This window comes from Erpetoichthys calabaricus, chromosome 8 (genome assembly GCF_900747795.2).
Source record: "Erpetoichthys calabaricus chromosome 8, fErpCal1.3, whole genome shotgun sequence".
NCBI lineage: Eukaryota > Metazoa > Chordata > Cladistia > Polypteriformes > Polypteridae > Erpetoichthys > Erpetoichthys calabaricus.
This window is the reverse complement of record NC_041401.2, coordinates 29,513,853-29,527,996: the sequence shown is the minus strand read 5'-3', so window position 1 is coordinate 29,527,996 and position 14,144 is coordinate 29,513,853. Positions and strand designations below refer to the sequence as shown.

At 38.9% G+C, this 14,144-nt stretch overlaps 1 protein-coding gene across 3 annotated transcripts in view; it reads right to left on the bottom strand.

Moving 5' to 3' along the window:
* Positions 1-1,850: 1,850 nt before the first annotated feature.
* Positions 1,851-14,144, bottom strand: part of ifih1 (interferon induced with helicase C domain 1) — a 141,491-nt gene continuing 129,197 nt past the window's right edge. For all 3 annotated transcript variants that reach the window (XM_028806397.2, XM_028806398.2, XM_028806399.2), the window contains 5 exons: positions 11,060-11,209; positions 8,587-8,748; positions 4,551-4,741; positions 3,879-3,972; positions 1,851-3,340 (listed from right to left, as the gene is read on the bottom strand). In XM_028806397.2, coding sequence (XP_028662230.2) covers positions 3,155-3,340; positions 3,879-3,972; positions 4,551-4,741; positions 8,587-8,748; positions 11,060-11,209 — 783 coding nt within the window. In that variant the 3' untranslated portion in view covers positions 1,851-3,154. The remainder of the gene's footprint in view (positions 3,341-3,878; positions 3,973-4,550; positions 4,742-8,586; positions 8,749-11,059; positions 11,210-14,144) is intronic.

The window sequence follows — 14,144 nt, the reverse complement described above, 5'->3', positions numbered from 1 at the left end:
TGGGGTAAAAGGAGGGTTATCTGTTTATTTGCTTATATTTTTTATGTAATATACAGCTTTATTAGTTTAATTCTGTTATTTTGTGTCTCTGTGTGTGAGTGGTGTGAGTCGGGCCAAGGATGGGTGCGTTCAAGGGGTCCCCATCAAACAAATAAACAAATCAGTATTTCTATGACGGTGTGAATCTGAGCGGCTCAAGACTGCTACAGACTTGTTCACATGGACAAAAAATATTAAATATTGATAATCACAGCAGGGGGGCAGCCCTGTTGGGTCATGTGGGGGCCGTCAGGAGGTGCTGCAGAATTGGAGGGTCCCTATGTCATGGGGTTTTCACCTCACCCTGAAGTGCTGACAGGCCGTGTGCAGAAGATTGGGAACACTTCCAGGGCAGCTAAAATAAAAGGGACTTCCTACCTCACATCAGGGAGCCAAAGTCGGGAGGAAGGAGGGCAAAGCTTGCGAGAAGAGGCAGTGAGAGACTGACAGAAAGAAAAAAGACAAAGAGTGTGCTAAAGTATGCTTAATGTACTTGTTACTGTGGTGGTGGGAAACCCTTATAAAAGAAGAGTTTTCCCACAATAAATTACTCTTCTTGCCTGTGTCCATGCCTGTTTGTGTTGGGTGTTTGGGGAGCTGAAGCACCCCCTACTGTTCACAATATCCTGCTATTTTTTATGCCAATGCCTGTTCTCATATCTCTCTTTGTCTTTGTGCATTCTGTTTTTGTGGCCTGCTCTCATACTTCCTGAACTGATATTCTTATGAATACTGCAAAAACAATATTCCTTAAACAGCAAGAACTGGTGCAACTGATACAGAGGATAGTCAACATCATGATGGATCTTTCAAATTAATCTGGACAATCCATATCACAGAAAGTGTGACATAGTGAAGAAAGACTGGTGGAAAAAAATATTTTAAACTCTGGCCAATGGGAGTCTCTAAATTGTTTGAGATTCCTGGCCTGAAGCACAGGTAGACATCAATTCACACATATGTAGAATGACATGGAAAAAAAACATCTGGTCAATGAAAGACTTTGTCTCGTTTTTGGCCTCTGGGCTTTAGTAGTGTTAGAAATCACACATTACTGGGTTTGACAGGAGGTTTTGCGACAGCCAGCATATGGCTCTTTGTAGGCATTGTGGGAATTCAGCTGACTGTGAGTGTTTCACAGGATAGGAGGGGCTTAACAGCCTGTCCAACAGCCTGGCAGCAGCCTGTCCAGTGGAGATGTTCATAAGAAAGGAATGATTGGGAGAAGTTAGTGCTTCCATTGCTCTCAGTGATACCGAAGAGTGAGAAGATAAATACCAGAAAGTGATGGAGATTGCCAATTCCATGATGCCACCATTTCACTCATGGTGAATAAAAAAAATGAAAGAGAAATAAAAGATAATAGACATTCCAGAATTCATCTGGATATTTATATGTATTTTTGATTAGAAAATTCCTAATTTTAAATAGTTGGAGACATTATAAACAGTGTCACACAGATGCATTTGGGGGTGGTAATTCCTCTGTGATGCACAAGGTGGTGCTATGTACTAACGCCTCTTCTCTACTTCCCTCTGCAGTCCGGATGATTGACAGACAACCTTTTCAACTCTGACATCACTTCCAGTTTCCATCTACCTGGACCCGCCTCTTCCTGCCTGGCCTGTATTTTAACCAGAAATGTGCAGTCTATTTACAGACTCGCATCTGCAGAGACGTTTCTTTGCTGAAAAGCATTATTTTCTTACTTATGATAAACGGGTTCAGCAGTGTCGTCCCAAACCTTTACCTGTCTTTTACAATGGGTATCATATAGTCAGAATGCACAGACACAGAAAAACAAGTAGTAGTATTTTTCAACTATCTTTATTCATAAAACAAAAGCCTTTCATATCTTAATAATGTTTATAATGTAAACAATTTACTTTTACAAAGATATACTCCAATTAGTGGAGTAAAGTAGATGAACTCGGTCATTTTACAGTTGAACATTCATACAAACAAAATAATGATGAGGAAGTGCAGAAATAATTTTGAGCATGTAATTAAAAATTTCAATACTTTTTGTTAACATAAAAATATCGATTTTAATACATATCAGTTATGTATTGCAATAATTGAATTGGCAATGTTCTCGATACAGCATGTTGCCCAAATAAAGTGAAAATACAGTTTCTTCTTTGAATTTTTCAAGTACAGTGATCCCTCGCTATATCGCGCTTCGCCTTTCGCGGCTTCACTCCATCGCGGATTTTATATGTAAGCATATTTAAATATATATCGCGGATTTTTCGCTACTTCGCGGGTTTCTGCGGACAATGGGTCTTTTAATTTCTGGTACATGCTTCCTCAGTTGGTTTGCCCAGTTGATTTCATAAAAGGGACGCTATTGGCAGATGGCTGAGAAGCTACCCAACTTACTTTCTCTCTCTCTCTCTCTTGCGCTGACGTAGGGGGGTGTGAGCAGGGGGGTTGTTCGCACACCTAGACGATAGGGACGTTGCACTGTGCAGCTGCTTCCTGAAGGACATGCTGCACGGTGCTTCGCATACTTAAAAGCTCGAAGGGCACGTATTGATTTGTGCTTGAAAAACAAACTCTCTCTCTCTCTCTCTCTCTCTCTCTCTCTCTTTGTCTGCTCCTGACGGAGGGGGTGTGAGCTGCCGCCTTCAACAGCTTTGTGCCGCGGTGCTTCGCATACTTAAAAGGCAAACAGCCCTATTGGTTTGTTTGCTTTTGTCTCTCTCTATCTCTGTGACATGATCTGCTCCTGACAGGCATTCCTTTGAAGAGGAAGATATGTTTGCATTCTTTTAATTGTGAGACGAAACTGTGATCTCTGTCTTGTCATGGAGCACAGTTTAAACTTTTGAAAAAGAGACAAATGTTTGTTTGCAGTGTTTGAATAACGTTCCTGTCTCTCTACAACCTCCTGTGTTTCTGCGCAAATCTGTGACCCAAGCATGACAATATAAAAATAACCACATAAACATATGGTTTCTACTTCGCGGATTTTCTTATTTCGCGGGTGGCTCTGGAACGCAACCCCCGCGATGGAGGAGGGATTACTGTAATTTAAATCATCATCTTAGAATGTGTACAGAGTTGCTATATTGTCAGTAGAGTACCTTGTGCCACAAGAGACAATCATCATCTAATCAGAATCAGATTCGTCAGGCATCAATAAACCGTGATCTGCAATGTCAAATTCTTGGAACCTGATTCCCACCTCTGACCACTTGTTTACAGTTTTCTTTTCTTTTCCGTAATCCAGTACAAAGTTCTTGACTGCTAAAGAGGGGCATTCGATTACTTGATGTATCATCATGTGACCCCACGTCTGAAAAAAAAAAAAATCAGAATATTCTAATTACTATTTGAACTGTCTAATGTCATCTTCTTGTTGTAATATTTATGACACTATTATCAAATAGTTTACACAGAATTATACAATGTTCAAAAACAAAACAAATTTGTGATTTAGTTAACCATAGTGTCACACGCGTACCGTGCACATAGTGCACTGCTGATGGTAGTTACCCACCAGACCAGGAGTTGACGTGGTGTATTAACGCCTTCTCTTCTCCTTCCTCTTCAGAACAGAATATTGACAGTCAGTCCTGTGTACCTCGACCCCCCCCACAACCTCATGAACCCAGAAATCAGCCATCTTGTTTCAGTTCAATTGAGAACACTAGTCTTAAAAGACTACTCCGTGTTTATTGCATGTTTTCTTTGTTTTTCATTCAGTTTTACGGGATCATCAAGGCGGTGCCCCAACTCTTTATCTTTATTTGTGTCCTCTTTTACAACAGATATTTTGAAATAAAAGGATCAACGAAAAATTACTATATTTTTAAATAGCCAAAAATGTATACCTGAGAACATTTTTTGCAAGCAATTTCCCCATTGACCTGATAGTCCAAGCACCTGTCCTGCAGAGATTTGTTTTCTCTAACTATAAAAAGCTTCCTAAAAAAGAAAGATCAAAAATGAATATTAATTCTGTGGCAAGACCAACAACAATAAAAATCAGTATGCAATGGTCCATGCAGTACTTCAATGTTAATTTGACGTTAGTGATACTCCAGAAAATCTCTCAACGGAAGATTTTACAATACAATACAACTATTTGTGCTGTAAAATAATATACAAATAGCAAATTAACGTATATAATATTTATTATGTAAACAAATAAACATACACTAACACGAACAATAAATTAAATAATGTATACACCTTCAATAAAATAAAACTAAATACGCTGAGACAAATGAAGTAAAGAAGCTGCATAGACAGGCAGATTGGTATGGGGTGGCCTACTGCCTCTGTCCATACACATATCTGGCCCCAGAGATTTCAGATAAAGGCTTATGAACCTGTTATAGATAATTAAGGTGCTTTAAATGTAACTTGTGACCCATTTGGATTTCAGACACATTAGACCCAACTAGTTCATAGATGAAATAATTTCAGTAACTGGGCTGAGACAACATGCATGCAAAGTCCCATGTGCACAGAAACAATTGAAGAGGTCAAAGTGATCTTACTTAAATTCTTCTCTGACGTTAACGTGATGCATTCTTTCAATGATCTGAATGCTGTCTCCTGTACAAACAAACACACTGCAGTTTCTGCACAAAAACGTCACTTGAGAAGGATTGTCTCGCACCACCTTCGTCATCTTTTTCTTCTTCCTTAAGGTCTTTTCTTTTATTGTCTGAATTTGTAAGACCTGGATCTGAGAATCATTAAACAACAGGAGAAGTAAAGTTGTTAACGGTTCCATAAATTCCATTATAAGTTAACTACTTAACAGAGCAGAACATGGTAACAAAAAGCACACAGTGTGTACATCAGGGATGTTCAATTACTTCTGAGTTGGGGTCTGAGTTTGAAAATGCTACCAGTTAAGGGGAAATTTATTTCTGAAGCTAAAAAGAAAAAAAAAAAAAATTTCAGTATTTTTAGTTGTTAATGCAAAGGAGTTAAAATCATTTGAAATTACAGATAGAAATATGGTTTCCAAACTTGTTTTGTACTTATACACTGCGTCAGTGTTTTTTAATTTCTCACTTTCATTTCATAGACAAGAAACATGGAAATAATTCACAATATTCTTTTATATTGCTGTATAAACACACATGAATGCACCCTCATGTATCAATAGACATGAAGTATGGCACACTGTTAAGACACAAGTTATTTCCATTTTCATATGGCATGTATATCTTCAAACACATTTCACTCTTTTACCTAAAACAACACATTTGTTTATGTCTGTTGCATTTGTCACCTAATGAGGAAAACGACTTTTTGTCGATTGTACAATAGCTGTTAAATCAGACGCATATGCTGTAAGCACAAAGCACAAGCAGCATTACGGGTGCTGTAAGTTGGTGTCAAAGTTAGAGTGGGCTGTCTTGAAATACCTCTGAAAGTCAGGGCCATCTTAACAGCATCATAGGCTCCTGTGCAAAGTAGTGTGTTGGAGTCCTTGTTTTGATAGCAAAACAGAAACATGCGGTACTCGTTGTGTCCATACATTAAGACGGCCTTGCTGAAAGTTAATATTCCCAAAGAAAAAAGTGAATGTCCTTGTGTGGCCCAGTCAGATCTGTGGAAAGAGTCCACCAACGCTCACCATCCAATTTGACCGAAGTCGAACAGTTCTGTAAAGAAGAGTGGGCAAATACTGCTCAATCTAGATGTGAAAAGCTGACAGAGAAGTGTCCCAACAGACTCAAGGCTGTCATTAAAGAAAAAGGTGGTTCAACAAAATATAGACATTGGGGGTGATCCTTTGTTAATCTCATTATTTCTTGTTTTTTATTTTTTTAAATTCTTCTGAACTGTAGTTGTGATATCTTTCACTTGGATTTTATAGATTGCATTGAGTAAGTAAAGCTGGAAAAAATATTGGTTTGTGTGTTTTCATTTAAGGCTGTAAAGCAAAAAAAAATGGGAATATTTTGAAGGGGGTGACTCTTTTCTATACCCACTGTATGTGCCGACAAAAATGAAAATATAAAATTATTTTTCTTTTTTTATTAGTTAGAAATAACCGATAAAAGGACCAGTAAAATCTTTTTTAAGGGTGAAATCTGACCCAGGGGCCGCTAACTGAATAGCCTTGTTGTACATGAAGGGCACATTTCTCAGTGTAAAAGAGGAGATATGATTTAACTTTGTCTTTAACTTTTAGCTGATTTTACTGAAGGAAAAATTTAAAAATCTGTCTATTGTATATAATTCATCCATTTAAACTCCTGCTAAAAAATAATTATATTGTTGACTTGGTTATTTTTTTATTAAGGTATGTTTTTCATTTACTATAGTCAGTGTGGTATAAGCTGTACAGTTGTTGCCATTACAGTGAGAAGCACTTCTGCTGATTGGCAAAATTCACAAAAGTGTGTTTTGGAGTGAACAGTTGTATTCACCGGTAATCTTGTTTGATGAATATGTTCATAGAAATTCACCCTGTTGCTGGCTGAGGCGGACATTCTTTTTACCCCAGCGCCCCATGATGCATTGCCAAGGCCAACATGACATCACAGAGCTGTAGTAGCCACACTCAGAACTTTCACACAAGCGTGCTGAGCTGTTTCGGGCATGTCACTACCCGATCAGTACTCCAGATGTCTGATTTCTGTCCAGTAGCCTTGCAGCACCACATGGCTAATTTGCCAATGCTACAATCTCAAAACAAGCCTTAAAGGAGCCCTTCTCTTCCCTTAAAATAGAAAACACATAATGATAATACTAATGAAAGATTTATTACTGTCTACAAAGTATTTCTATCTTCTTCATGGATGAAAAAAGTGCACGGCATCTGAGTAGATATTGGGAAACAAGTACGGCTTCACCTAGTGCTGCAGTTTCAATCAGTGGAACAAGCCACACCTTATTCCATCTCACAGCTGATGTGTGTCACAAGATTGCAATTCTGTGAGTGCAATTTATATATATATATATATATATATATATATATATATATATATATATATATATATATATATATATAGGTAGATATGTATCTTGCCCTCGGGGACACTTAAAACACGACAGCACCATGATAATCAATTCAAAACTAGTCAAGGTCTTCCATTCCCATTTGACTTCAATGCATTTTGCAGAGTTTGGCTAAGTTTGCAGACATTTTTGTGATTTAGCTGCAAAGCGAATTCTGCAGGGAGCAAATTTAAACAATACTGAGTTTTTAAATCAATGGTCATTTTCCAAAGTAGTTTGTTTTAACAATATTTTAGTAATAATACTTGTGTTTGGAACACTGTAAGCATAAGACTTGGATAAATGATGTTTGGATTGTGCAAATCACAAATAATCTGTGATTTTTTTCTTTTCATAGACATTTTGAATGTTTTGCTCTTGTTCAAACTGGTGTAGCGTACGGCCAGAGCATGGAAAGACCGGGGGAGAGTGTATTTTCAAGAACATTTCTCCTCCGGACCAACAGAGGGCAGCCCCCTTGGCTTGCAGCGGGATCCATGGGTCATGAGCATAGAAACTCAACCCTGTTGGGGCCCGTGGCCACCACCAGGGGGGCGCATGGACATTTGCAAGGCCCTATTTGGCTGCACTTCTGCCACACCTGGAAGTGTTGCCGGAAGAGTCTCGTTGAGCACCTGGAGTCCTTCTGGGTGCTCTATAAAAATGGGCAGGTCCCTACCATTGATAGGCCAGAGCTGGAAGGAAGAGGACAACGCCTGAGGAAGAGTGGAGGCGGATGGACTGGCGGCCAAGAAGAATGTTGTGTCTTGGTGCAAGTTCACTGTGTGTACAGAACTGTAAATAAACCGTGTGCTGCCTGTGTCGGGGTTAGGGCATCTGTATGCGCCCGGGCTTCACACTGGGTTGCTATTGAAGCACAATGTATCCAGAATTTTGTGATCTCCATTCTACATGAAAATGTGCAATTAAAAGTTTTGCTCAGCCATCATTAGCTGGGTGGACATCTATCCATTCATTATCCAACCCGTTACATCCTAACTACAGGGTCATGGGGGTCTGCTGGAGCCAATCCCAGCCAACACAGGGTGCAAGGCTGGAAACAAACCCCAGGCAGGGCGCCAGCCCACCGCAGGGCACACACACACACCAAGCACACACTAGGGACAATTTAGAATCGCCAAAGCACCTAACCTGCATGTCTTTGGACTGTGGGAAGAAACCAGAGCACCCGGAGGAAACCCACGCAGACACGGGAAGAACATGCAAACTCCACGCAGGGAGGACCCTGGGAAGTGAACCCAGGTCTCCTAACTGAGAGGCAGCAGCGCTACCCACTGCGCCACTGTGCCGCCTGGGTGAACATGTACTGTAAGTAGAAATTTTGTTATCCTGTGTACACATGATAATACTATCACTACTGCTACTACTCTCAATTATTCACCAAAGGAGAGTGGCCAGAATGTCATAGCCTAGAAGCTTCATTTTATTCACTGTGGGTTTTGTCATTTCTATTGATTCCACAGTCAGTAAAATGGAGAACAAGTTTAGCAAAAGAGAACTGATTGGGCCTGCATTGGCCAGACAGCCTATTGTTCATTAAAAGACAATTACCTTCTTTAAATATTCTGCTTGTGAAAGCTTCTGCACATTTTCTATGGCACTGATCATCATTTTCTCCCGGTAAACATTAACGCTTTCTCGTTCAACAACTCCAGATCCTTCCTGTGCCACTAAAGCATAACTGCTTTCTTCTGCTCTGGCTCTCCCTCTTGCCTAAAAGAAGACATCAAGAATGACAAAAAAAATTACATAGCATCAGAAAACAACAGGTTTTAAAACCTTCTTTGAAAATATGTTAACAAAATTTTAACAAACTACAGAGTGATTGAACACAACATTATAGCAGGTTTAAGTTTATTCTAGATTTATTCTACTAATCGATCTTGAGGGTAGAAACAGATAGTTAACCCTCTGAACCCTGCCCTTCCCAATGTTTTTTTGACACTATAACCCTAGCAATCCCTTGTAATTTTTAAATATTTTGAAAATCACATACTTTGACATGTAAATTAAAATTTCATCATACGATGATAATATGATGAGAGGCCACGGTGCTATAACAACAGATTGATACTACATAACAAGCTGTATCACTTTCAGCCTTGAAGTTTTCATCATTTTCTAATATCCATTATATTCAAAATGGTTTTTAGTGTGAGTAGCAATGCACAAGAGCACTTCAAATGATTTTCTCCATCTTCCAATCAATCGCCATGTGTCCCTCCTTCTCTGTCGGGCTCTTGCTTGTGGAGTCAAGTGCCCGAACCCCCCCAAACGCAGTACATCCCACTCTGGGACAGTGGCAGGTAGGGAGTTTGACTGAGGCAGCACACCTGCCACACTGTAATGCAGATATGCTAAGGCAAGTTTAGGGAGGAAAGAAACCTTGCAGGGAGCAGAAGGGCAAAAGCTCTCCGCATACACAAGGCATCTATTGTTTCGAGCAGCTTCTGTGCTAAAGTACAACTGAAATCCTATCCATTTTCTTCTTAAAACCTAGGAGAAAAAATAAAACTGACCTGCAGCTAATAAAACAGCAGTGTAACTTGTGTAGCAGCGTGACAGCATAACTAGACATCGGTATATTATGTGCATAATCTAATACAGCAAAGGCTGGGCCAGTTTATGACAGCCTTTCATGAATATGCCTCTATGGCAGTGGACTGCAAGATTTAGAGAGTACAGTAATGCAAAAGTAGTACAACATAACAGAAATGTGTAGGCCGTTATTCAGGCTAGCAGGGTTATGACAATAGATAGGCGGGCTGTTATACCAGCCTTTTGGGTATATACCACTATGGGGCTGGCCTGAAAAATGGCCTGCCGGGTTCAAAGGGTTAAGAAAGGTTGACTAAGCAAGTTTAATTTTAAAAATCAAAAGCATTGTGTAAAACAAATTGACTTATGCAAATATTTTATTTATCAAGACATATCTAAGAAATACTTGGCCATCTTAAAATCAAAGGATGGTACCAAAGATGAAAAGATTCTTCCTCATATTAGACTTCCCAAAACAAGCCTATATGTTACTGTAAAATGTTCATGAGGGGGTGGGTGACCAGTTGACTTAGGTCTCCAAAACTGTGACAGTGTCTGACTTTGTTTATGACTTTGCATTATTTTAACTTTGCGGACACCCACAGCCAACGTCATCTTCTTGTATCTGGGGCATTGATAGTCATGACTGAGGATGCACCAGGGCAAGGGAGAATACAAGCAAAAGTTTTAGTTTAAAACAATGGTGTGGTTTATTATCCTCTTTTCAGCTATTCAGCTGATGAGATCGCACCCACCTTGTGGAACTTCCACATAGCCCTTCATCCTGTTCTCCACAGGCTAATCAGCCTGATGGATGCTGCCCTACTCGTCCCCCTCTGTTAACTCTCCTAAACCAGCAATCACTTCTTCTTTACTCATAAAACCAACCAACCTTACTTCTCTGTGCTGACCTCACTCTCTTTTATTTTACTTCACACTTAGATAGAGGCTTCTGATTACAGCACTTCTGCTGACTGGACATCATCAACTAACCGTAGCGCATGCCACAATCAATAAAACCACTTATGGAATTAATAATCAAAACAATCAACATTCCTCCCGACTCGTTTCCCCACAATTATACCTGCCTGTGGACTCCGAGACATTTATTTTCTTCAGGGATGTTGCTGACAGGGGTTTTTGTTTTCCTCTCTGTTGTCAACAGAATAATAATTCTTTAATAATTGTCAATGATAATATTAGTGGACAGGTATTGTTAGAATCCATTTATATTAGTTATTTTAAAATTGCTTGTTTAATTGGGTGTTAAGCCAGTCTGTGTATATATGTGTGTAAATTATGATTTTCTAAAATCTGTTTTTTACCTGTAAACTTGTTATAGTGTTCTGAGCCTGCACTCAATGAAGAGTGCTATACAAAAAAAAAACTGAATTGGATGTTGCATAAATAGAAAACAGACAAACATGACATTGATTTTAAGATTTCAAAAAGAAAAAATTGTCCCAAAGTCAGATATGTCACCTACCTGTACCATTGCAACTTCATTTGTGACAAGACCATAACGTATCACAATGTTACATTCCTCAATATCTATGCCCTCTTCCGTTACTGTTGTTGACACAAGTAAATTGACTGCACCACAGCGAAACTTCTCAATAACTGATTTTTGTTCTGCCTGTCAATAAAAACACAACATTACTGGATGGAATTATAAAATGAAATGTATTTTTTTTTACATCTTTAAGCTTACAACTTACGTTTAGGTAGACTTTATTATCCTAGAAGGAAATTTGTTTCCACAAACACACATTCTTTTGCTTCTCTAGTACAAGGCTTGTCATATTTAGGAGAATAAACTTGGGTATGACATGGAGAATTTAAGAACAAAGGAAGTCTGACAAACAAGAGGAGACCATTCAGTCCATCAAACTTGTATGTGTAACTAAATAGCTAAGCTGTCCCAATATCTCATCCAGATTCTTAGTTGTTTGTTTCAGAATCTGATAACTCTTAAGTTGTAAAGAAGTGTTTCTTGGCTTCACTTTTGATCTGTTCATTTGCTTCTAGTGACGGTCACATACTGAGCAGATTAGACCCGACTATGCTTACCCTAGAACCAGTTTCCGACTTTTCCAAGGAGGTTTGGATAGACTCTGCCAGAAGGAGAATAATATAATACTTCTAGAGTGTCTTGAGTTTTCCTCATCATGGACCGTACTGAGCATTCCTCTTGTGGGATTAGCCTGAGAGGCATCTTCACCAGTTGTCTTATTACCTCATCTGCTGTTCCGCTCAGTCCATAACAAAGCAGCAGTAGCTCTGCTGCCAAGTTCACCTGTACTATCAACTTTCACACCAACTCATGGAACATGAACTCTAAAATACTGAGGATTTACTGTCATTCTTGCCTCTTGTATTCAAGATCTCATTCTTTCATGTACTACTCAAAGGATGCGAGTATACTGTAGATGAGACTAATGTGAAACAAACAGCACACACTTTTGTACTGGTTGGTGGTATTGAAGTATGGCCACCAGTGAACTCATCTGTCAGTAATACTAAAGGTCATCTCTACCCTCTAACACATGAGCAAGATTCTTATATTCATTTTCTAACCCATTTAACTATTTCTTGTCACTGATGGCATTGGGTGCATGGTGGGAACCAAGTTCTGAAGGGGTTGCCAGTTCATTGCAGAACACATGAAAACACCAATTGGGCCAAATAAGAGTTGCTAAATACCATGAAAAACAGATTCATTGAGAACATTCAAACTCCAAATGGGACATATCTGGGCCAGAATTTAAACCAAGGATTCAGGACTTGTGAGGCAGCAGGGTTAACCACTGCATCTCCAAATTAAGCAAGGCACTGAAATACTTATACTCCTCCATTGTGGCAGAAACTCTTCCAGGATGAGGAGAATGATCTCAAATTTGAAGTTGGCAATTCTCCTTCTGGCATGGCTTGTTGTATGCTAATAATCACGATCAGATGAGGCCAGTAAGACTACATTAACCACAAAAACCAGAGATACCCCACTTGGGTTTCCAAGCTAGGAACTTTTGGAACTTAAGATGAACATGAAATGTTGTGCAGGAAAGTTAGGAATGTGAGAGGAGGCATGATAGACATTTGGTTTAGAATTCAAATACAGTATGTATTATTCTCATTGCTTATAATCTGAAGAGCAATGGCTTAGTGGTCATGGAACCCATACTCCCCTTCCATTAGATACTATGCATCACACAGGCTTATGATTTTATAAACTCAAGAAAATGTGATATCTGAAGTCACACATGCGGTATGTGCAAGAAAAAGCAACAATCTGGATCCTGCAATATGCAGAAGTGATAGAAAAAGTGACTAACATGTCAGGCTAGATCCTAAAAACTGTTGAATATAAACCAATGGCTTTCATGCTCAAACATCAAAATGGCAGTGAAACTGCACAGTAATGTGTGGAGACCAGAACTGCACACTACAACCAGCATTAAGAGCTCTGCTGAGCAGGACATCTACTGTAGGTGCATCCTTAAACTAAAAGATGTGTCCTGCTCTGACAGTCAGTAAAAATAATATTACAGTACTTCAGCTTAAATTTAGAGTGCAATCAACTTTTCAAAATTCTCAAAGGCATCAGTAAAGTTTTTCCAGCAGGATTCTTTTAGTTAAATAGTGAATTATGTACTGTTCTCAAGAAATCTGGAACAAATTACTGAGTCATGTATTTAAAACGGAGACCCTGACAGTTTAAAAAAAAAACAAAAACTATATGAGATATTGGAACAACATGGCTATTAGCTAAGCAAATTAACTTGATGGACTGAATGGTTCCCTCTCATGTGAACATTTTTTAAAGTTCTTATAAAGGGGCCTACCACTTTCTTAATTCCACTGTTAATGACAATTTCACACAAATTGGGAATACACTGCTGAGCCGTGCCGCATATTTCTGCATATGTTGTATTAGTTTGTGGTAGCAAGTGTTATACATTGGTGTGATGAGGCAGCAGAGTAAGAACAGGAGATGCTATCAGGTGTAACAAGCTAATTGAGAAGGCCAGTTCTGTCCAGAGAGTGGAAGAGAGAAGAATATTAATGAAGTTTCTGGCCATGATGAAAAAATCTGCATGACACCCTGGATGGGATATTAAATATGGAATTTCTGACTTTAAACATGATAGGCCTCAACAGAAAAAAAATGTGCCTTGACAACTGCTTTCTAGTTTTAGTGACAGAAGGATGATAACTGAAGAAAATGTAATGGGCTATACCTAAGGAATTTAGATGGTAATTAAATAAATCACTCAGTAGTTAACAAAAAGTGCTGTCTTGAAGAATATGAGGTGGATTTTTGGGTACTGGGCTTCAAATCAAGATGGACATTAGTATTTAGGCAGTTCAGAATTAGACAAATTTGTGTCCTTGAATGGTCAACACCTTTGCCATATGTCATGTATATTGCGTTTGAATGGTTCTTCCTCTGCTATACATACGAGGGGCTGATGTCTGTTAAGAATTACTTATAACAGCAGTTATAAGTGAGGTGATTGTAAATTGGTTTCATGTTCATTCTTCATCATGGCAAAGTTTAATTATGATAGTAT